The 23,289-nt window shown below is 41.3% G+C and overlaps 2 protein-coding genes across 2 annotated transcripts; both read right to left on the minus strand.

Moving 5' to 3' along the window:
• Window positions 1-4,118: 4,118 nt before the first annotated feature.
• fam3c (FAM3 metabolism regulating signaling molecule C) lies at window positions 4,119-10,725 on the minus strand. The gene is made up of 10 exons (XM_069671161.1): window positions 10,638-10,725; window positions 10,152-10,206; window positions 9,833-9,937; window positions 9,512-9,538; window positions 9,110-9,233; window positions 7,627-7,685; window positions 7,375-7,425; window positions 7,210-7,294; window positions 6,993-7,119; window positions 4,119-4,852 (listed from the first exon to the last, which is right to left on the minus strand). The coding sequence occupies exons 2-10, from the start codon at window positions 10,165-10,167 to the stop codon at window positions 4,763-4,765; spliced, it is 684 nt and encodes a 227-aa protein (XP_069527262.1). The 5' UTR covers window positions 10,168-10,206; window positions 10,638-10,725; the 3' UTR covers window positions 4,119-4,762.
• A 536-nt stretch (window positions 10,726-11,261) lies between these two features.
• On the minus strand, window positions 11,262-20,745 carry LOC138599818 (sortilin). The gene is made up of 21 exons (XM_069671574.1): window positions 20,482-20,745; window positions 20,029-20,091; window positions 19,871-19,947; window positions 19,699-19,795; window positions 19,303-19,470; window positions 19,070-19,143; window positions 18,873-18,919; window positions 18,241-18,377; window positions 18,053-18,136; window positions 16,046-16,106; window positions 14,939-15,091; window positions 14,262-14,359; window positions 14,073-14,172; window positions 13,809-13,983; window positions 13,520-13,713; window positions 13,245-13,437; window positions 13,037-13,153; window positions 12,812-12,956; window positions 12,625-12,731; window positions 11,780-11,897; window positions 11,262-11,665 (listed from the first exon to the last, which is right to left on the minus strand). The coding sequence occupies exons 1-21, from the start codon at window positions 20,743-20,745 to the stop codon at window positions 11,651-11,653; spliced, it is 2,487 nt and encodes an 828-aa protein (XP_069527675.1). The 3' UTR covers window positions 11,262-11,650.
• Between the last annotated feature and the right edge of the window lie 2,544 nt (window positions 20,746-23,289).

Genomic DNA, 23,289 nt, shown 5'->3' on the forward strand with positions numbered 1-23,289 from the left:
TCTTGCTAACTCTTGCTAACTTGACACGAAGCTGGTTAGCTCAAGGACACAACGTTGGAATTCATGTACACGACATGCTAGGTGCTCAATTGGCTAAGTTGTGAGAATGTTTCTCACAAAGCCAAAAAACATTGCTGTTGACATGTAGAAGCCACCACGGCTAACAAATTAGCATGCTAACGACCATAAAAGTCATAGGCACTCCAGCTAGCTTAAGCCACAGGCTTGATAGTGGGTCTGCTACTGATAGCTTTAGCATAGCTTCATTCATTGTTTAGTTAGCATGTGTGCTCATCTTTAACAAGGCTCACAAATGCATTCATACTATTAACTTTGAATTTACACTGCCAGCCACTGTTAACTATCAACCCAGAGCTACATATAGATGTAATTAATGGTGCTGGTATCCCATACAGAGTGTCATAAGTGTTAAGCACCTTATGGCAAATTTGTGAATCATGATATAATGCTATAAGATCAAATGTGACTTTACTTGACTTAAACATGGGGGTTTAGGAACCTGAAAGAAACACTTGTGGGAAATGCTGGAGGGAGTCAGGGGTTAATGTGAAGAGCCGGGCGTAAACAAGAGGGCCGGGCTCTGCCTGGGGTTCAGTATCAGATAAGAGACAGATTAGGGGAGGGGACACAGCTCCACAGACAATACGGGACTTCACAAATAACTGTATGTATGTCAGAAAAGCAGTAGCCCTATTCCAGAGAGTTTTCATAAAAAGGTATGCACAGAAAAGACGTTGAAAATGCAAACTCCTTGGAGGGAAAGCATTATTCTTAAAGTGCAACATAACCTTTGCTTTTATAAAGTTGGAGAATTAAAAAAAACAAGTGTAAGAAGCAAAATTATCCCACTTTCAAATATCCTACTAATCCCATAATGCATCTTGATAAAAGCCTTTGTTAGACCCTTCTTGCCTTGTTAATACCCACATCTTTCAAACACCACCATCATCAGCTGGTTACACAGGCTTTTTGTTACACATACATAGTCCATGCAGATAACCCTGATGACATCACAGGGGTTATTTGCTGCAGGCTGTTTATTAAGGTTTCAAGTAGATGCAACAATACAGTGTAAGAGCCTGCAAGATTTGATGAAAGAGAGGAGTGTGGAAGGTGCATTGTGCTCGGTGCTGCCACCACTGATCAGCAGTTGTACTGCATAAACACTCATGTAGGAGAACAGAGTGTGTGTAATGTAAGCTTTGGCCACCAGTGGTCATGATGAATGTTGTTTCTAAGTACAAAAGGGTGCAGGAAAAGGCAAGGGGCCTTTTTGGGTTTTTTAAGTTTGTGGTTGACGGTAAAGAACAGGAGAGGAGATAGAAGCAGGTGTTGGATGTAAATGTGTGTTTGTGTGTGTAATTTGGTATGTGGGGGTAATAGTGTTTGTTGTACAGACACCACTATGTAATTATAAGGATATAGGTGTGTTTTAATCACATAAGTGGGGTGACAAAATTGACAGGAAATGCACTTTTCTTCAAAAGGCTCCTGGTAAGTAAATTAGTTTTGAAGCTTGTTTTGATGCAAACAGAAGCTTGAGAGTCCGGGGGGAGAGAGGGCAGAGGTTAGGGGTCAAAGGTCGCGCAGAGAATGAGAAAGTCGAGCTCTTAAGAGGTTCATTGAGAGGCGAGTACCTTTGTTTAGCCGGCAGATTTATTTTGGGAATCAGGCAGAAAGGCAGAGGAACAAACTTCAAGACAAAAAAATTAATAAAATATAAAATGACCCCCCTTTGCTGTTTCGTGAGAGCAAGTTATCCTTATAGTCCTCCTGTGTTTATACAGCTTCACCCTCAGGCTCCCACGTCTCCCATGTCTCATCATCAGAGGTTTAAGAGATGGGAGATATTCTATGTTCATACATAATGCATCGTATAGCGTGTCTTATATAAGGCGAGTTGGAGACGGTTCACTCCCACACCTCATCGCTCAGCGCAGAAACACGGCAGCTCAGAGGAGGTTCAGCCTACACGAACACACACTTTTAAATGCATCACGAGCGCGCTGCAACTGCACGCAGACAAACAATAACATCTTCAAATGCAAGGCCCACATGCATGAATGTATTATGTGAGGCACAAACAATATATAGGCCGGGACAGCTGCAAACACAGACCCTTACATAAACACACATGGGGATACGAAATGTCAGAGGGATGTCGTGCATGGAGCTCACATGAGATCAGAGGGGGAGCACCACGACGGTTTCTCATTTACGAGGAATAAGGAAGAGCTTTGTTGATGGGAACTCAGAAGGTCATTCTGCTGGCAAGGGGATAAACCTTGAGAGGAGTGATGTGCAACATACAAGCTCCACTGAGTGTGTATGTAGACATAAATAAGTGAGTGAGTGACTAGAAATGCACAAATGATAGTGAAAGTACATGTAAGGGAGGCTGTTTTACATAACTGTGCAGATAAATGGACTTAGGAATCAATATACTTTAAATGTAAGGAAAAACTACAGATAACATTGTGTGAGTTTAGTGCTAGTTTATCCTTTTATGTGGCAGCAAATGCCAGTGAAAATGACACAAACAGGCCTAGACCAAATTCCTATTCTAAAAAGGTTGATTTTAACCACATGAGATGTATAAATACTGCTAATAAAATCTCCTGCAGAGCACTCGCAGGTTGTTATGTTGCTGAGTATGTAAATAGACTTTAATAAAAACGAGTCATAGCATTAAATATACTGCATAACCTAAGCACAACTCGACATAGACAGATACTGTACATACTGTAAAACAAACCACGGGTTGATTTAAATGAGGCAATGGCGCCCTCTGCCTGCCAACTTGAAGACTGTAACTCTTGAAACAGCAAATGTTACCGTTATTATAGCACAATATTACAGCAAAATAAAGTAAGTATTAAATTAAGGAGATAAACACCGAGAGGGTAACGTGTTCAAGGAAATAACAGGGAGTTATGAGACAACGGTTGGTAACTAAATGCGAATCTAAAGTGGCTTTAATTGTAACTCAGTAATTTAAAACCCGCTCCTGTCATGTCTGTCAAGTCCATGATGAATTGTGTCTGATATGTTCTACTAAATACGTTTAATGACCTTGTAAAAATCTCCTTTTCCCTCATTAAAAATTCCAGAATCTGCATAGCGCCCGCCCAGTATGCACATTTCCAGCACGCTACTGCCATCGTTCAGTGTCAGCGTGTTGAAATTTAGCAAGCTTAAAATGTTGTAATTAGTGGTAGTGACGTTAACGTTAGGAGTCAGTCGTGAATTAGCAAAAATTACGATGACGGTTATAGCTGCCTCGCGCATCGCCGAAGTGGTTGCCATAGGTTGCACATAATATGGATAAAACAGAGCAGCATCACTTGAAGTTGGATGCATTAAATTGTCTGAATTGATTCTTGATTTAAACATACTTAATCTTGTTTAATCTGTACACAAAATGTTACAAATGACTTAAACTAGCTCTTTCAACGCCAGACATTATGGAAAAGTACTGAGAAATGAAGAAGGAAAGAGGTCAATACTGCGGTAAATTAGTCTCATTATAAGCACAGCTGCACAGGTGTGCTTAATTAGGCTGATTAGCAGCATGTTATAGCTATAAGCAGGTGGAACTAACCGCTCTAAAATGCTGCGTATTGAAGATTAACTGTATTTTTTGATGTTTTTACACAAGTTTTCTTCTTTCACTGTTTAGGCAAATACAAATTAGTGGGGGGGTTTTGTTATCAGATAAGGTTAGCTTTGCTCTGTTACATAATTCTTCCTTAAGTGGAAAGTTATTTCTGCTTTTAAAGGTTGTGCTGTAACACAAATAACAGGAAGTCTCAGTATCTGATAACTGAAGATTGAGTAACAGTACAGTGTTTGCAAAGTTTCTATTCAGTCAACCGTATGAACTACAGTTGCTGCGGTGAACAAGGAAAAGTCCTTGAGGGTGGTTTTAAAATGGGGAATGACATGTTAATAATTCATACCAGTGTTGAAACTGAATGTTCACAGCTGCAACAGTTCAACTATGAGCTCTACTGTACTGTTTATGCACATGCTCATTAGTACAATAAATACTTAATACTTCACAGTAGATTTAACAACAATTTTAATCCACACACACACATGACTAACAATTTTATTTATTTTAAGAAATTATATTATCACAATTAAATTAGGGTCTTTATTAATCTCAACCCTCCTCTAAACAAGTATTTACAAATTTCACAGTGAATTTGGTACTTTTGGTTATAATATCATGAAAATATGCATAAATTCAAAACCTGTTAATAATAATTTTCTCAAAATAAACAGCTCTGAGGGGAACACAAGGATTCACAACATCTTAAGAAAACATGAACAGGTTAATGAGATTAAGGCAGGGATAGCTGACGGAAATGTTTGCCTGGGCAGTGACAGCCACTTCCATCAATAATAGTGCAATAATGCAACACTACCACAGCTACGTCTGAGAGAAAGTGTGATAGCATGGCGATAATCAAAGATAAGTCCCTTTTAATCAGTGCACTATCTACTTATTCCAATAACAAGCCCCGTTAAAAAAGCAACACAATAACGTCAGAGCTTCATGTTATATTTCACAGCTCCTCTTTTCTTCTGCAGAGTTTTTCTCGTAGGTAAATCTGAATAAAAAGGCTTTCGGGTGAGGGCTGCACGCTGACTTTTCTCAGCCTGAAGAAGCGCTACAAAGTCTCACAAGGACGGGAATGTCAGGAGGACAAAGACGAAGAAGAACGGGGCTGTCAGATCAGTCATGCCTCTTGGGCACGCAGCCTTCCATCTCCAACACCTCGGGCCATCCCTCGAACTTGTTGGTGTCTGCGCTGTTCTTTATATGCTGCGGAGACAAAACACAGACACATTGTGTTTAATATGAAGCCTTATAGTCTGCATTGTCTTTATAACTCTGATCAGACCATGGGCGTGACATACATATGGAGGGCCAAAAGAAAGGAATGATTAATAAGAGACATGAGCAGGGATGGGCTGTTGAGTGTTCTGATAAGCTCACATGATGACATCACTCTCAGGAAGTAGTAGTGAAGAAAGCTCACACCTGTGCTTAGGCGTTCTTGTTGGTGTCTTTTTGCTCTAGTACATTTTTGGTTCACAAAAGCAAAACCAGCATTTGTCACTAAAGTCCTCTTCTGCTTTCTTTTTAATGTTCCTTATGTGTCCTATAGTAGTACCACACCTGTACACTGAGGAACTCACTGCCTCTAGATATTACAGTGTCTGGAATCTTCACAGGCAACATATTTGATGTGTATTTTTGACACGTGTGCCAGGACAGAAGCGCCCCAATGTTATTTAATGCTGCAATCTCCAGCAGCCGCGTACGCTGCGCGGGAGGCGGGCGCAACACGTGAGTATTTCTCTGCCGCTACGTTCTTTTTACGCGTCAAGTCTATTTTTCCTCGCTGCTGCGCATCAGTGAAGCAGAAAGCCGTTGACTGCTATGTAAACACATACCCACAACCAAGGGATCCATGTTACACGCTGTGATCTCTTCAACTTCGATTCCAGTTTCCTATTGAAGTTATTGATCAGCTACATGAGCAGGCAAGATTCATTTAAAACATCCGTTTTTACTAATCCTACTAATTCATTCTCATTTGACTTCTACATCCTACATGAAAACAGAGTGTATGCACAATTAAGGAATAAGTCTACAAGTCGGTTGAAAAGTTGTCTTCTTCGATTGTTTCCGGCAGACTTTTTGGTGTCACTGCCGCTCCTATTTATGGCCAGGAATCACAACTACCATCTGCTAACTTTGAGACTCATCTTTGCTGTAGTGCAGCCGGTGTAGAGCGCAAAATAGATGCTGCGGTAACGCTTACGTGTCACACACGTTCGTCTGACGCTACAGTGTTTATCGGTTACCTTATGTTGTTTGTATTGAGTTTAATTTATTGATTTCCAACATGTTATTGTCCTATTATTGTCATTATTGTGGCTTGCAAAAAAGTAACTATTGTTGTCATTTCTTCTTAAGTTCTGTCTGAGTTAATTTGGCGATGTGCAGCACTTAGCACATTTTTGTATGAAAACCTGGAGTGAGGTGAGTAAACATAAAGTCCCACAGATGGATACTTGACAAATACTCTTGGCATACTTGGCATCACTGAAGTTTGTTCTGGTGACTGGCGTCACAGTTTGGCACCTTAAACAAGACGCTCCCATCAATATCAGATGTTTATCACAGACCTGTTTTCTGCCTGCTAGGACCAAATTACATGACACCTTTTGATCCTTCTTTTAATCCCTGATGTTGTTTACAGATCCAATAAGACACAAGCTCTCATAACATATGACACGTATCCACACTTGACTATTAACTATATAGCCTCTGGGAACAATGGCAAACTTTTCAGGGCCCTTGATGTAGCCACGGTTAGCAATAAAGACGTGCACTGCAGTGTTTACAGTCCAATTAGCAGAGTTGGAGTTGAAATACGACGCCTAAGAAGAGATCGTTAGCTGCATTTGAATGCAGGCTACAGTCTTCGAAGCACTGATTGCATGTTTGACTCCTGGTCTGCCGATCATTTAGTGCATGTCAACCCCCACTCTGTCCTCCACACATTTCCTGTCCGTCTTCAGCTCTCCTATCAAATAAAGGCAAAAAGCGCCGGGACTGTTTGTCCTGCATGAAACCAAAGCCTGCTGATACATGAATGGTCGACACTCGATCTACACACGCACTACAAACAGAGACAAGAACACAGATACCAAAATCCAGTCCCATGCTGCATTTTTCTACAGAATCTATAAATACAGACTACATATGCCTAAGCAGGCAGCAGTTTCTATAGAACCTGGAAAACACACAGTTCCTTTGTCTGAACCCACCATGATGTTGGTGTTGGATGTTAATTATGCTGGGAAACGAAAGTCACTTATCTTTCAGCAGAAATGTCTAAAGCTGAGTTTAAGCGAGTAGACGTAAACATGGGATTTGTCGGTCGTGTTACCTGCTCAAATGGACTCTTGGTCTTGATGCCTTTCCCTCCCACAAAGATCCAGTTATCCCGGAAGCCCAAATTAGTGATAACAGTGCTGCCAAGGTCGGTAATCAGCTTCCTGGCTTCATCGTTGAGTCTACAGAACAGAAAAGCCGCAACACAGCAAATATTAGAGATAACATGACGGTAAAATCAGCGTGTGAAAAAAAACAAAGAGTTACTGTACTTTGTTGCGGGATCATCGTATGAGGCAATCATCACGACTGTCCCGTCATCAATTTCCTTCAGGAATTTAATCATGGGGGCAACATCTGCAGAATATGACACAGAGTTAACACGAAGAATATGTGTTTAAAAATGTGCAACCAAAAAGTTTCTGACACGTGCTCACCTCCTCCCCACATGTCAAAAAAGTCTGTCTTGATAAGATCCCCTGTTCTGCCTGTGGGGGACAAAGAGACCATTTAAGACGACCTTAAATAAAACATTTTATTGACTCGGAATTAAATATTTTCTCTTTGACACCGACGTGTTTTTATATGAAGTGATTCAATCAGGCACATGTTTACATGGAAGTATCATATTTCTCTCAGCAGTGGTTTTATTTGATGAGCAAATAAGCTTTAAGGTGTGGTGAAGTTACCGTTAACCAGGGCGATGTTGATTCCTCTGCCCACGTTGTTCTTCACTCCACTCATAAGTCTAAAACAAACGGGAAAGGGGAATATGAATTGTAGCACAGATTATCACACGTTCAAAGAAAAGTTCCTTTCGACACATAAACATTTAGACATTATTGAAGGCTGGTGTATAAAGAGATACTAGATTACATTACAATTAAACACAGATAGTAATATGAAGTTTGCCTATGCTCTAGACATCCTATATACCGGTGCGACCAATATACCAGTATAAAATGCAGAGAGAGGTATTTTATTGCGTTACGGTATTTTCCCCAGACGTTGGCGCTATAATCTAGCTAAAGTTGACGGTTGTTAAGTGGTGACATCACACCCTTGCATTTAACCGTTTCCGTGTCCAAGCCGCTACAACGTCTCCTATTTACAATACGCTGGCAGTGCTGTTTTGTGTTTTCCTCGCTGTTTTAAGCTAACTTGATTGTTGCGTCACGGACATGCACCGTCATGAACGCCATTGCAACCGCCACCCTCACAACAATCAACGTTACTGTAGGCTGCCAGCTACCGCTAGCTAAAGCACCGCTTTTGAAAACAGATGGTAGGCTGTAATTTGTGTGCGTTTTGAATGAAAATAAATTGAAATAGTGTTGAAATAACTTGTATATTAATTTTTTTATTAATAAATAGCTATAGAAAACCTTCTTGCCGCTGGGATACCTCCAAAATCAGACTGTGTCTTATATTCTGGATTTTACGGTAGTTATTTTTAACGCCTGAAACTGCTGGCACGATGCCTGTGTTTACACTTTCAATAACAAAAATACAATATGAGTGTTAAAGAAAGCAGGATAAGATTTTTAGTTAAAAACCACCACTTAAGCATGTACAGGACAAAATCTGCAAAGAGAGAAGAGGTACCCCTTTGTCCACAGGGGGCGCCAAAATCAACACAAACCAAATGTTCCTCACAGGAGCTTTAAGCTCTAATAATTTAAAACGTCCTGTTTTTTTCTGACCAGCAGTTAAAAACCAGACACCTTAAATGTCTTTTTACAGAGAAAATAAGTACATGACCATTCTTGAGACTTTTTGTTTGACATATTGCCCTTGATTAATGACTTTCAGCTCTACAGTCACCACGTTTATACCACACAAGGCAGCCACAGAATGATTATAAAATTAAAGGCGACTGCTCACTGCAGCTCAAAGAATATAGACTTAAGTGTTCTGTTTACAAGTGATTCTACATCTACTTGTAACTTCAATAGCTTCAGTTAAGATATTTAACCAGTAATAAAACCCCCCACTAATGACCACTTATGATCTTAATGACTGTGTAAATAAACCACAGACAGAAAACATGTTGAAATTACAGGGCAGTGTAGACAGTTAAACATGCAATATTTGACTGTGACTCCAATAAGGTTTATTAAAACTCTCACATGCATCTGTGTCTCTAAATGATTTAAATTTTATTTCACTCACAGTTTGTCCTCCAGGCAGACTTTGGGCCCCACCACACTGGCTGCTCCACTTACTATTTTGAAGGCAAAGTGTCCAACAGGACAAGCCTTCGACAGCCCACATTTGTACCTGATTGGTTTTGTTGCTGTGAATAGAAAACTCATTTTAGACACCAAGAGTCAGGTAGGACAATATCTCTGAGTCTGAACAAATAGCAGCGGTCCCACAGGAATCTAAATACAATGCGCCTTTCTATCATCTAGATAAACACAACACTTTACGACTTAGGCTAGGATTACCATTCTCATTCTGTTGACTGGTTTGAGATATTTTTAAAGAAAAGGAGGAAAATGTGTTTAAATAGATCAGTAATTTAGAAAACCAAAACCAAAACTGCAACAATAATAAATTAGGAATACTTACGGCCTTCATTCCCTTGCATCGATCCCGCTGGAAAGCAAAATTTATATAAATATATTTAGGAGTTTTTCAAACAAAACATCGTGCAAGCTGATAATGAGCAGTGCTGGATTGTTAACAGAATTACATGTTTGGTTTTCTTTCTTTGACAACAACCTACAGGACACAAAAAGGCAAGACCTTCTATCTATATTGCAAAATAATAATTAGCTTTACAAATACATTAAGCGTGATGTTTCTCCTACAACTGAAACTCTCACATTTCCTGCTCGGGGACATATCTCAAGCTGTATGATGAATTTAGTTTCCGCCACTTATACTCACAGATGACACTGCTCAGTTTAAAATCCAAGTTAATCTCAAAGAGTTGAAAAGCCAGAAGAACAGCGAGGAGGAATGCAAAGATGAGCACTGCCAACTTCAAAATACCTGAGAGACAGGTAAAACAGATAAACAGAAATGAGTCATTATTTCCCACTTTAATTCCGAACAATAAGATGAAGTATATCTTCTTTATATTCGTCAATGTTTTTCAAAGCTCCTGAACACATCGAAGTTGGAAGTTCCTTAAATGGGGCCAACCGAGAAGCACCTGAACGCAGCATTAAACTTGAAACGTATAGATTGTGGAGAATACACTTACCGCCAGCCCTGACCATCTTAGCGAACCCCCAGCTATTTTTTGCACAGCTTTCAACCTGTGGAGATAAAACACAATGATTTTCTCAGTTTGAAATATTAATCTGAGTCCCAGCGGTCCCAGAAAGGTAAAGAGGGGGGGTCTACAACAGCTAGCCAGTTTTTGTTCGCTGACGTTTCATTGCAAACATGTTAAATTAACACATCTTTATAGTAACTAAAACTGTTATTACTAGCCTGTATGTCGTTATGATACACATACTTTGCGAATGTTGATTATACAAGTTAATGTATAGCTTGGAGGCTACATTTTGAAAAGCTAACTAGCATTAACTCTAGCCTTAAAGCTGACGTTACGTTGTGACTTCCTTGTCTCTGTCCATATTCGCTAACTGACACCGAAAATTCAGGCGCAAATTAATTGGTAGTAATATTCTTTTTAAGGCAACTTTGAAGGTAAATTGTGGACGCACTTCCACACCTCACTTACCTGTTCTATTGCCACAGCAACCACCAAACCTGGCGTGGTTTATGATATCATAAATTGGTACAAGTGATTCCTGTGTTGACAGTTGAGCTGGTCAGCGGGGAATTAAAAGGTAAGAGGCTCCACTCTGTAGAAAAAAACTGAGACGAAATAGCAGGCTGAGACGAAACGACAAAGAGTATGATAGTATGTTAAAAAATGCAAATTCAACACACGGCTTAATTTTTTTTCTGTGAGACTGGTCAGATTTAACAAGTTAGTTATAAAAAATAGGTTTACGAAATCTAATCTTTACTTTAAATAATACATCTAATTTTGTCTCACTCATTGAAAAAAAAGTTTTTTTAGGGGTTATTTCACCTTTATTAAATTGATTTTGTAGGATTGTATTAGTTTTTTAGTTTGTAGGCTATTAAGTATCTTAAATTTACCAAATTATTGACAAAATGTAAGTACAGTAGGTAAAGCAAATCGAGTAGATGCATTTTTTTTCTGAGTAAGACATCACGTTAATATATTATCTTTGTGTTCGTCACCAACTTCCTCCTTTTTCTTCTTCTCTGTTCCATTCGACACAGATGCGACACGTTATAGCGCCACCAGTCTTGTGATGGAGAGATGCTTTATTTGAAAGTTTATTGCGCATTTAAACGGTTTGAGGCTTGTCTTCAACTATAACATACACAATAGAAACAATACAATAATATGGTCATTTTGCTGTTTAAGAAGAAACGCACATTTTCAGGTTTGTTTTGTTATCACATTGAACAGAAAGTAAAAAAGTGGTACAACACAGTCTAAAATTAAAATAAAACATACTGTACAAATAAAAGAGTTAGCAAAGTAAAGCCATGAAATGAAGTAAGGTCAATAAATAAAGACATTTCATGTATGTCATTAAAATCGTCATGAAGGCAGCTCCCATGTAGATATCAGGGGTAAGTCCATCAAGTCTTTTTCAGCACAGCTGGTTTCAACTGTGAAGGATTATTAAATCCATGAAATTGTATTATCCGTCATTCAAGAAGATCCTGTCAAAGGAAAGGAAATAATAGGACAATGCACATGACAAAATCAAACCATTTGAAAGATTTTGTAAATTCATTATAATACAAAAAAAAGGAACAGTGCTAAATAACTCTTACATCATCTGAGTCCTGTTGGCAGGCGGTGCCGTTGCTGCTGGTGGCGCTTTGAAGATCTGCTGTGATGCTGTTTTCATCATCCTGAAGCTGGAGGTTGGAGAAACGATACGCTGGCGTCCTGTATAGGGTGAGGTAAAAACCACAATCATCAGCTACTACTGATGATATTCACACAGCAGCCATTTTCCTCTGACGTCATGATCAGGGTAGGAAGCTCAAAAGCTGCCATGCTGGCGTACCGCTGTGTTTTAAGTTGAAAGTGGTATGAAATAAAGGTGTCTGATAAATTGTGACACTGTCATCGCTTCCAGATTATTAAGCAACTGAAAAGACATGTGAGGGAACATTTGGAGGGAAAGAAACAAAAGAAACAACATATTTGATAACCTGTTAGCTTTCGTTAGATGACAGCTAATTTTAACAGCTGTAACAGTAGCTAAAGGGTTTTTAATCATGGCCAGACTTCCCTCTGGATTTTAAGCTATTACTGTTAGCCAGGAAGTGGCTGTTAGCTTATATTACCATTTGGTATTATTACAGTTGGATAGGGGTAAATTTGTAGCTAACTTCTAGCTTTTTAGCTTAGCTAATGTAATGTTAGCTAGGAAATTGCTTTCTAGATAACATAAGGTTAGCTCATTTGTTGAAAAGCAATGAAAAAGCTAACATTTTGTTGCTCATTCATCTGGATTCTCTACATGTATACCTCTTATATCATGGGATACAGCAGTACGACATTATTACAGCATTTGAGCCTTCCACCTTGAGCCTGACGTTGGAGGAAATTGGCCGCCTTGTGTGTGAATATGGTGTATTGGTTTCAAGTGTACATGAGTCTTGCTAACCTGTTTCTGTAGACAACCCTCTTGACAGCCAGGACGGCGGAAACGATAGCTACCAGGACTATCAACCCTGCTCCTGCACACACCAGGATCAACACCAGCCGCTCGCGCTTCAAAATAAAGCAACATTCCTTAAAACTTGAACTTCTGAAGATACAGAAACGTACATTATTAAAGCAGAAATACCGACCGGTGTGTCAAAGTGTGTGACAGGAGACGAGGACCTGGCAGGTGGACCGGCGCTGGGTTTAACGCCGCAGGGTCTGATGACCGTCTGCATTGCTAGCTGAGGAGAGAATCCCCCCTCACACCTGTCACTCGGGACCTTACGATACCTAGAAACACAGTTATGAGTGTTTGGATTTGTACAGGGGGTGTGTCTCTTTGATTTTATTAATGGTGTAACTATTATTACCCTGCTGTGAGAAGCTCATCCTCCTCTCCGTTCAGACAGAGCTCCAGGGTTTTATTTGGAGCGCTGGATTGTCTCACACAGTCTGAGGTGTTGACATGACGATAGTAGCCGTAGTCGCTGTTGAAAAGGACAGATGTTTGTGGTTAGGTTAGACTATCCTCAAGGCTTCCTTTATAATCCTTGACACATGTCATACAAATTGACGTACCATAAGTAATCTTCTCTGGTGCACTGGCACGGGCTTTGCTTCTTGCTCACCACAAAGCCTTTCCCGTTCCTGCACACAGATTGTTTCTTCAGCCTCCTGTACGTCTCTTTGGCTCCCAGCACGCAACCGTTTCTCTCCAAGTCCTTTTCATCTGTAGAATGAGCCAACCACTCCTCATAGTCCTGGTCATTGCCTGTGAATAAGAGGACGAATAATCAGCACTAGAAACAAGACAAGGTGTGGAAGAACAGGAGCATCGAAGCATCTTGACTCACACTCTCTTGTAATGAGGCTCTGGAAATCAATGGTGACAGCCACCCACATGGGCTGGCCGTCTTCCTCTGGTCTGAACCCCCACACGCTGACGTTCATCGCCTTTGTCCCTGGCTCTGACGCCAAGCCGGCGAAGAAGAACGGCTGCTCGGTGAAGTTGTAAGACTTCCAGCACTGGCCCTCGTCTGTGGAGAACCTTGTGACGAGACATGAGAACAAACGTCTGGTGTCATTCGGAGCAAAGAAAGTTTAACCTCCATTGTTTCTGTAAGTAAAATGTCTGCTCAGTACTTTATAGTCTTGACTTGTCCTTCACGTTGGGCCTCCACAGCCACTATTAGACCCCCAGAGTCCAGTATGCTGTAGTGGTGCGTCCCCCTCAGTGTCCCTCTCCAGTTGTAACCTCCGTCTGAGGACACAAACACATCTGGGTGCTGCGATGAAGACAGAGAGTCGCCCACTGTACCTGGAGATAAGAGGAGATCACTTAAATAATCTTGTAATCATGATTACATTAGATTTAGGACGAGGGAATAAAAGGTGGCCGACAGTTACCATGGGCGATCACCAGACCGATAGCAGTGGGCTCGGACAGAGCCAGCATGGGGACGATGCGGTTGTTGCGACTGTGTTCTCCATGTATGTGAAGGTTGCACTGATGAAAAACAAACATGGTGCTTCAGTAACACTGAATAACTTAAACAATGTAATGTAAGGATGTAAATCTTTCTGGACATAACATACATTCTTGACTTGCTTTCCACATTCCACATTGTCCGGTTTGTTCAGCTGTCGCCACGATCCTCCTCTGTTGAAGGAAATGACGGATCTGATACGTCCATCTGCGAGAAAAACACCTTTTTTAGATTAATCGAGTAATGACCTGTTGATTAGATTATATATCATCATAGAAAATGTGCCTTTGTTTACGTATTTAATGGTTAAAGATTAGGCAGCAATTTCCTCAAATAGTTGGATGCTGTAGGTTTTAGCAAACGCGACTCAAACAGAAAGAACAATTGCATCTGTTGGGGACTATTTTCAGCGGTGGAATAATTCATATTTGGTGCCTTAGCTGGTTTTTATGGCAGCAGAACATGCCGTGTGCTTTTAACTTGATATAAACTACAATGTCCATGATCATCACAATAAAGGAACATGTCAGCGTAACAGCTTTAAGGCTCTATGTGACTTTGGATACACACACCATACATGTTAGCGGATCAATTCAATGGATGTTTCTTTTACAAATAGAAGAAAGAATATTAACTCAACATTTTCAGAGCTGATCGGACAGGAAATTGGGAGGCGGGGCTAATAGATTAGCTTGTAGCTCAGCTTTATGAACCTTGGTTAGGCTGCAACAGAACTTATCTACTACTGTTAAAATTCAACCCAGGACACGCAGCTTGAAATCTTACCCTCGTCTAGCTTGTTGGTGAGGTAGACTCCTCTCAGTGAGGTGATGTTGGTGAAGTCGCTCTTCCTGTGACCGTCAAACAGGTGGCGCTCCAGTGATTTGGAGAAAAGGATGCCTCGGTCATCTGACGTGTACATGGTCCCGAAGAAGGTGTCTGTGGGGAGACTATAAACATTATTACTCTTCTAATGTCAAGGGTCAAATTTAACCAGGAGTAAGTAGCATATTTTGTAATCTGATAGGAACATTCTAGTAGTTCTTGTAGCATATTTTATCATCGATACTAAATTAATATTGATATTACCAAGCAACCACTTCCTGGTGCAAACAGGAAGTATTGTTCTTTATCTACCTGTCTTTATATCAAATGCCAGAGTCAAATCTAAAGTTTTATTCGGAATCAAGCTGATTTTTTTTTAAAATCAAAAACAAACCGACTTTGTAAAGCTCACGTGCATCACTTTCAAAGAGAATCCGCACCTGGGAAAAACTTGAGTCACGCTGACACACACCTTTCAGCATCACCACAATACCAACACGTTACCATCAATCATATTTAAGCTGTGTGAAGCTCACACATGTGTCAGCTAAAGCCATGAAGGGCAAGTTTGCCAAGGCTAGATGATGGACAGGGTTAATGTTTTGTGTGTGTGTGTGTGTGTGCTTTTGTTACACCCTGATCCTCAGATATGTTTGTCAGCTTTTGCAGTGTAAACTAAATCTCCCTCCCCTCCAGCCAACAAAAGATAAAGCCCCTTTACCCCATATCTCCCCTATTTATCTCACAAGTGCAAAAGTCCCATCAGCTAACTAACGAGGGACAGAAATATAATAATAATAATGTGAGAAGAAAGTGAAGAGAAGGAGAAAGAAACGAGACGAGGGGGAGGGAGAGAGAGAGGGGAACAAAGCTGGATTTGCATGCGCAAACACTCAGTTTGATGGAATGATTTGTCAGCACCAAGAACTTGTGAAACCAGTCGGGCCTCCGCGGTTAAGCTTTTCCATTACAACAAAAGGGGCTGAGAGAGCTGTAAATTCTGCCATGCTTTCTTAACAACATGGGTCTGTGTGTGAATATGTGTCAGGCATGTTTTAAAGGTGTTACCTCCGGGGTTGTCCACGTGCATGAAGAGCATTTCTTCATCTCCGTCGAGGATGGAGTAAAACTGCAAACACACACACAAACCGAGAGAGGGGGGGGGGGACGTGTGGGCGAGAAAATCTGGGATTGCAAATGAAAAACAACTTTGTGATGACTAATTTAATCTTTGACATAATCCTCGTCTAATCGCCGTGAGAGAGAGCGCGTGTTTGTGCTGTCAACAAGATACAGTGGGTGTGTACGTGTAAGTGTAAATGTGAGTGCGGGGGTGTTTCAACAGATGAGCTGGTGTGGAAAAAATAACTGTTACCAGCCATGTTTTGACTTTTACTTCTTTAATCTTCAGCCACAAAAGCATTTGTGTGACTGTTTGTGTAACTGAAGGAATTTCCCAAACACAGGTTTTACTTGAAGTGTGAAAGACTCATGTAAAAAAAAAAGATATGAATGTATTTATATCTAGTGCAACGCTGGGTATACGTTGATGTTTATGTTACTGTTGTTTTGCAGTTGTGCTGTTGCAAGGTGTCCACCGTAGTGGGTTATTGGCTGAGAAGGGAGTTATTGTTATTAAGCTACTTTTAAGCAGGAGTCTGGGACGCATGTTAAGCCAGCGAGAGCTTAGCGAGAAAAATAGTTAGCCAACCTGTTTGTTTTTTCCGGGGACACCTCAACCTCGGGTTAGCCGTTGAGCTAGCAACGCACATCGCGTCTTCCTCGTTCTTCCTCCATCCGTCTAGCTAACCCGCAACGCTACAATACATATTTCCTTTAGGAATGTAATATTTCAAGACGAGTGCTAATACTAAACCTGTCAAAAGAAGCTTAAGAGCTCCAATAATAACAGAAGCAGCTGCACAAGAGGTTGCGTAATAAAAGTCTTAAATTGGCAGAATTTTGAATGAAGTCTGGTACGGTCTGATCAAAGATTAAGCGCCGTTTAATTTCTCATTAAAATCTTGCTTAGCTCTTGATACTCTGTTTTTTTATTTACTTTACTTCAAGTTTTCTATCCAAGCTTAGCCATTTTAAAATAACATGTAAACTCAACAATGTCACTCACCAACCAATTAAAAGACTAAAATTTCTGTTTTCAAGACGAATAGAAACGATGGACAAAATTACAAAAATAAAGCCCAACTTTGTAATTCACAAGAAGTTTTGAACCTCCTAAAAGTCTTCACATCTGACTCCATTCACAACAAGAACATGCTTTTATTATTATCATTAATAATATCATTATTAGAGGTGGGAATCACAGGGTAACCCACGATACGATATGCGATACGTGGCCTACGATAACGATAAATATCCCGATACAGCGATTGTGCGATAATTGATATATTGCAAGACAATCATATAATAATACATCACGATATCTGATTAACTGAAGAATACAAAATGCCCCTAAAAACGGTGACTCAAATAGTCAGCGAGATCTGTTAGAGCGCTTTTTATTTAAAATATCGCTATTTGGCGCCAACTCTGTACAGCAGTCTTCATTTTAAAAACATACATTTTGAACTTATTATATAATGTATGTTTCATGTTTTTATTGGTAATTTTTTATTATAATTTTTGGCTTTTGCAGTTTGCTTAGTTTGACTATTTCTGTCTCTTTATATGTCTTGCAGTGACCGTGATGTGAAGTGCAGCTATGAGGCTAAGTGGGCTCGAGGCTGTGACGCGTCCAAACAAAAAAAACACAATCCAAATGTCCAGGCGAGTTTTTATTAAACTGAAGGCTGAACTGAATTCTAATATAAAAAGCTTAATGTAACATAGCGTGAAATGTCTGAGCCTAACCCCCTCTTTGTCTGAACACCCACCACCCGACTTAACAGGTAAACAAAGGTGAAACCACACCCAGGTGCCAATGACAGGAAGGGATTAAACCATAAAAGCAGCGCAATGAAACAAAAGATAATCAACATCACTTTATGGCTCTTACAACATCTGATTCTCTTCTTCTATTATTCTGTCTGAGCCAGTCCTGACTGTGTTCCTCACCTGCTCAGTGGAGGCCGAAGGCAGCAGCGCTCTGCTGAAGGTGTCACCCTGGTCTGATGAGAAGTACATGACACGCGGGGATCTCTGGGAGCAAAATCAAAAGCATCACCGTGTCAACATGACGAGCAGATAGATATCTGGACACTTAAATGTGTGCGAAGAGGAAGCTTTGCGTTCATCCGTCTCACCGGATCTTCCATGACAGAGAAGAAGAGAAAAGCTCCGATGTAGCCGAAACTGAAGATGTCCTCGTGGATTATGGTGAAGGTCTTCCCGAGGTCTGTCGTCCTCTTCAGCACTAGATCTCCACGCTCTTCTGCTTCGACTATGGCCACAAAAACAAAACACACAAGACACTAAAAACTCTTTTTAAAGATTTACCTCTACTTAATTCAATAAAGCGTTTTTTACAACCACTTATTTTTGAGCGTATTTTGAGAAATGACAGGAAAGCCGAGGAAAGGAAGCCGATGATTCCGTCCTAGAATCAGTCCTGACCCTCTAACTCAGTTTTGATTAGCTGTTATAGAAATGTACATGCACAAAGGAGAAAATCAACTGGACAACTATGTGAACTTGGGCATGAAATTGTTGTTAAGCTAAGAAGAATACAGACCATTCCTTGCTTCAAAAGTTCGACATGCTTCTTCTGAAAACGAGCGGCTAAAAGCTACATTTTTCATTTATTTTCATGTGTCGATACTGATCTAAACTGCCCTGTGATTGGCTGGCGACCAGTCCAGGATGTACCCCACCTCTCGCCCAATGACAGCTAGGATAGGCTCCAACAGGATAAGCTGCATTTCTTCCAGCTTCTTACCTGCTTCTGTTCGACTGTAGCTGAAGAACAAATTAATGCCAGCGCCCCTGATGGAAAGAGGAAGGTAAAAATATGTCACAATTTCAATATAAACTGATTCCAAAGTCTGCCATTCTTCTCATGCAAAGCACTTTCACACAACATGTGCTTTGTGTTAGCCACACTCTGATTTGGTTCAGTTTCCTGTTGATGCTCACCATGAGAAAGAATGCACTCCATCGTGAACTTTTGTCCACTTGGCGCCAAAGTCCAGAGAGAGCCACAGACCGCCCTGCGAAGTCAGAGGAGATGTTTACCTTTACTTTAAGGTGTGTGCTCGGCGTGTGTGGGAATAATGCTGCAGGGTTTTAGCCCAGGATACGAAACAGAGCGAGGAAAACAGGCATTACCGTCAAAATGAAAAGAAAAAAGAGGACAGAGTGCGACTCACGTCGATGCTGAGGGCCACGAGGTAGTCCGGGTTGAGGAAGTGGTACGTGACTGGCTGAACCAGGTGGAAGGGCAGTTGGATGAACTTGAAGGTCGCGCCGGCGTCCGTGGAGGTGAAGATGATGCCGCCTCGGTGGTCCACGACGGGAATGTCTGCTGTCAGAATCACCTGAAGATGGAAAAAAAAAGAGATTATAATTATTTTTGGATGGAGAAGATGCTGTTTTTTATTTCAAATTGCTGCGTGTAGACGGATTTCTTTGGGTGTATTTTCACGAGGGCTTCAAAATAGAGAAAAGCAGAGTCTTCACACTACTGTGAGGCCACAACATCACACACAGAAGGAACAAGCAACAAAGATCCCCCACTCTGCTCTCTCCCTTCACAGACAACTTACAGAGCTGCCCGGTCCAACGCTGACCCCAAACTCCTCCCTGATGAATGTGTTGTTGATCCGGTCGGAAATGTCATGGAAGGATTTTCCATAATCGGTGCTGAAGAGAGAGGAGGAAAGAAGTTCTACGGCATGTTTGAGGTTGGGATGATCTAAACAAGATGCTTAAACTCACCTTCGATAAACTCGAGAGGAGCCTCCTTCTAGGAACGTGTCTATTGGAGCGCTGAATGTTGACAGCACCAGGACGACCTATACGAGAGCAGCAATGCGGTTGAAATTTCGACACGGGATATTTTTTGACCTTTTGTCTAGTCGGACTGAGATACTCACTCCTGTTCCATCGCCCACCCATGTGAGAATGACGTAGGAGCCGTCATCGCCGTTAAACCCTGTCTGGGAGGAAGAGAGAAGACAAACTCACACATGTGACAGCTTCGCCTCAATTTTTTTGGTGATGGCCAAAAACTTCTTGACCAAATGGGGTACATGAGGCAGATAACTAGATCATCAGTTGGCTAAATATAATAATCATGCTAATTTTGGGTTTTATAATCCAATTAGTCTCTGTTAAAGTGTCGCTTCTTCTTTTAACCTTTCTTAAATAATGCAAAAAGAAGATAAAGCAAGAAATAATCATCTCATAATAAAAGTTTATATGTTCAGAAATGTATTTTTAAAGTCTAATAAAGATCATTTCTGGAAGATTCTAAAGCTTAAATGACGTCTCTGGTGGACATCACCAAACCCTTCCCACCTCAGAACAAGCACTTGAACACACCTCACCTCATGCGTGTTGTCATCCAGAACCTCGTGCTCAGCCGGGGTGAGAGGGGTCCGGCAGGATGTGAAGGGGGGACCGTGAGAAGGCCTGGGGGTGCCTGAGGAGCTGGTGCTTGTGTCCCTCCTGGGGCGTGCGCGCGCTTCGCCCTGGCTCTCATCCTGCTGAGTCCGATGGAAAGTCACCGTCCTCCCCTCGTAGCTGCTGCCTTCAGCACCCAGCAGAAGAAGGACGCACAGCCCCCACAGGACCACCAGTCTCCAGGTCATAATCCGATAGGAAAATAAGAGAAGCTCAGTACAAATTTGAGACCCAGTGATCGAGATGTTTGCCGATACTGACTCACTTATTTGTGCTTCTATTGTGGTAAGTGGGGGTGGGACGTGCTCGGACGGGTCATTAACATAAAAAGTGCTGTGTGAAGTGGTGCGTCCTCCAGCAGGTGTTTCTGCCCGCATGCAGGTGACCTGAGCTGCGAGGTGGATTTACATTACAGGTATATTTGATGGTGACGCACCTTGTGGCCCATGCAAAGACAGCAGAAAGTGGGATTACGTTTAAAGAGGGCTGTGCAGATGCGAATTGTAGAAGAAAACGCGCGCAATAGCCAGAATGGAGAAGTTCCAGGAGGCGCGAATGCATCATAACAGTCTCACTAAGTTTAGTTGTAGTGCGCACAACTGATCGCAAGAGGGCGCCCTTACTCATCTGTAATGCTTCCAGCTGGGTGAAAAAGTCTCCTTCTCAATCCAGGTGCCAGTGTGTCAGGATAGACTCATTTTGACCATTAATCCTGCAGCACCATCTTTCAAATCAGTGAGTGACTGTTTGCAGTGGGCAGAACTGAACGCAAGAGGTCGTCGTGCACTCACCCTTTATGCCTCCAGCCGAGTGAGCAGGTCTCACGGTCAGTTAGGTACAGAAAAAGGGGGTCTATTGTGTGCTTTTACGCACGGCATTATTCCTGCTGTAGTTTTCATACCAATGCGCGAGTCTGCGCAGTTGCCACAACTGAACGCAAGAGGGCGTTACGTACTCACCTGTAATGATTACAGCTGGGCGCACATATCTCTTACTAGTCAGGTGCCAAAGTGCGACTGGATAGGCTGGATAGTTCCTGCACTATAGTCTTTCAGTGGAGTTAAATGAGCCGCCACTCTTTACCAAGAGATGTCAGACAGCCGTATGAGCTACACGTGGATGAAAAAGAGGCTCATCTGGAAACCAGCTGAGACAGCAAGACTCATCCCACTACATTGACAAATGAAAACACAGTTTGATGAACGTGTGTGCTGCAATTACAACACCCTGTGGTGTAAAAGGAGGACTAGAAAGGGACACCAGAAGAAGAAAGAGAGGCCTCTAAACCTTAAAACTGGAACACAGACTCTGCTGCATTTTACACATTTTAATTTAATCCAGATGTTTACTTTATGAGACTTTTACATGACATCCAAACAAGGTAATTACAACCTGGTGGTCATAGTGGCAACATGCTGACTAAGCGACTGGAAACCACACAGAATAAAAGGAGGTCAAATCAGGCGAGTAGAGATATGCAACTTTGTGGGAACTTGGGCGGTGCGCTGCATTAAAACATGAAACATAATGCACGTGTTATGACTCATTTCAGTTGGCTACCCTCCTTTCAGTGTGGGGTGTGTGTACGTGTAAATTCTCAACCCCTAATGCAGAAAATACCTCTGCTACACTCCCTCTCCCCCTGGGGCAGAGGGGTGAAATGTGTCCACTGGGAAGGGCTTAATTGGAGGATTAACTGTTGCTCGACTGATCTAATCCAACACATTGCCCTTTTAAAGGATTGTTCCTGTTATGGGTCAAGCTCGAATAATGCTGAATCATACACTTCCCATGATTCCTGCAGTTTGAAGCAGGCTTGTTTTCTGTCCCAAAGAGTCTTATAAAACATGCTGGAGTTCTGGAAAGCACAGGCCGGCTCTGAGAGTGGCACAGTAAGAGGAGACAATCAGGTTTACGTAAAAACAAAGTTATGTATTTACAAAAAAAGTATCTAAATTAATTGTAGGCCGAATTTGGATGAGCAGATCTAAAACCGGTTTAAGAAACAAGCAGGGACTCATCATGAATAGCCGATTTTGTCACCATGTTTGGAAAGCACCGAGCCAAATGGAAGCAAAATTGATTCAGGCCACATTTCTGAACATGTGACGATCAAGAGGGAAATTACTAATAAATTTGCCGAGTTCAGGGCCAGTTCGACATTTGAAAGTCACTGCGTAGCCTTTGCAGTTTCCTCATTTTCTCCATGCTAAGCGATCTAAGCTTCTAGTTCCGTTTATATTCAGTTACAGTTCACTTCCTGGTTGTTTCTGTGGCTTTTAATGTGTTTTAACCATCAAATGACAGGCAAGAGATCACATCAGTCATTACTCGAACTGCTGATTTAAATCGGTGCTATTGATGATTTATACACAGCTTGAAGATTCAGTTAAAAGGTTTGTTCCGAACACTTTGATCTGAGTAGTGGAGAATTAACCTTCCCGCAATCCCTCATCTTTTATTCAGACAAAAAAGACCAAGTTCGTACTTGCTTTGTCTGTTGTTGGCTGCTTCACTGTGAAAACACCTTGTGCGTCAACATAATGTTTTAAATCTTCCAAAATATGGGATTTTTTTGGCAATACTGTGATACTCTGTTAATAAGAAACTGACTTTCCCCTCGAAATTCTAACATCAAATGAGTCACCTTAGCTTGAAGCCATAAAAGGCTGCCAATAAAAAGACAGCTTATAATCTATGTCCTTATCTAAGAAGAGGTAGCAGTAGGCTCA

This window comes from Semicossyphus pulcher, unplaced genomic scaffold (assembly GCF_022749685.1).
Source record: "Semicossyphus pulcher isolate SPU_LCO1_2020_fin unplaced genomic scaffold, fSemPul1.0.p SCAF_20, whole genome shotgun sequence".
Lineage (NCBI taxonomy): Eukaryota > Metazoa > Chordata > Actinopteri > Labriformes > Labridae > Semicossyphus > Semicossyphus pulcher.

Excerpts from the sequence above, each read along its gene's own strand:
- fam3c (XM_069671161.1), bottom strand. Across the intron at positions 7,426-7,626 it reads CAACATCGCCCTGGTTAACG|GCAGAACAGGGGATCTTATC; the intron begins GTAACTTCACCA and ends TGTCCCCCACAG. Across the intron at positions 7,120-7,209 it reads TACGATGATCCCGCAACAAA|ACTCAACGATGAAGCCAGGA; the intron begins GTACAGTAACTC and ends TCTGTTCTGTAG.
- LOC138599818 (XM_069671574.1), bottom strand. The coding sequence starts at position 20,745 with ATGACCTGGAGACTGGTGGTCCTGTGGGGGCTGTGCGTCCTTCTTCTG. Across the intron at positions 19,948-20,028 it reads GGGTGGGCGATGGAACAGGA|GTCGTCCTGGTGCTGTCAAC; the intron begins GTGAGTATCTCA and ends GCTCTCGTATAG. Across the intron at positions 14,360-14,938 it reads CACCAACAAGCTAGACGAGG|ATGGACGTATCAGATCCGTC; the intron begins GTAAGATTTCAA and ends TTTTTCTCGCAG.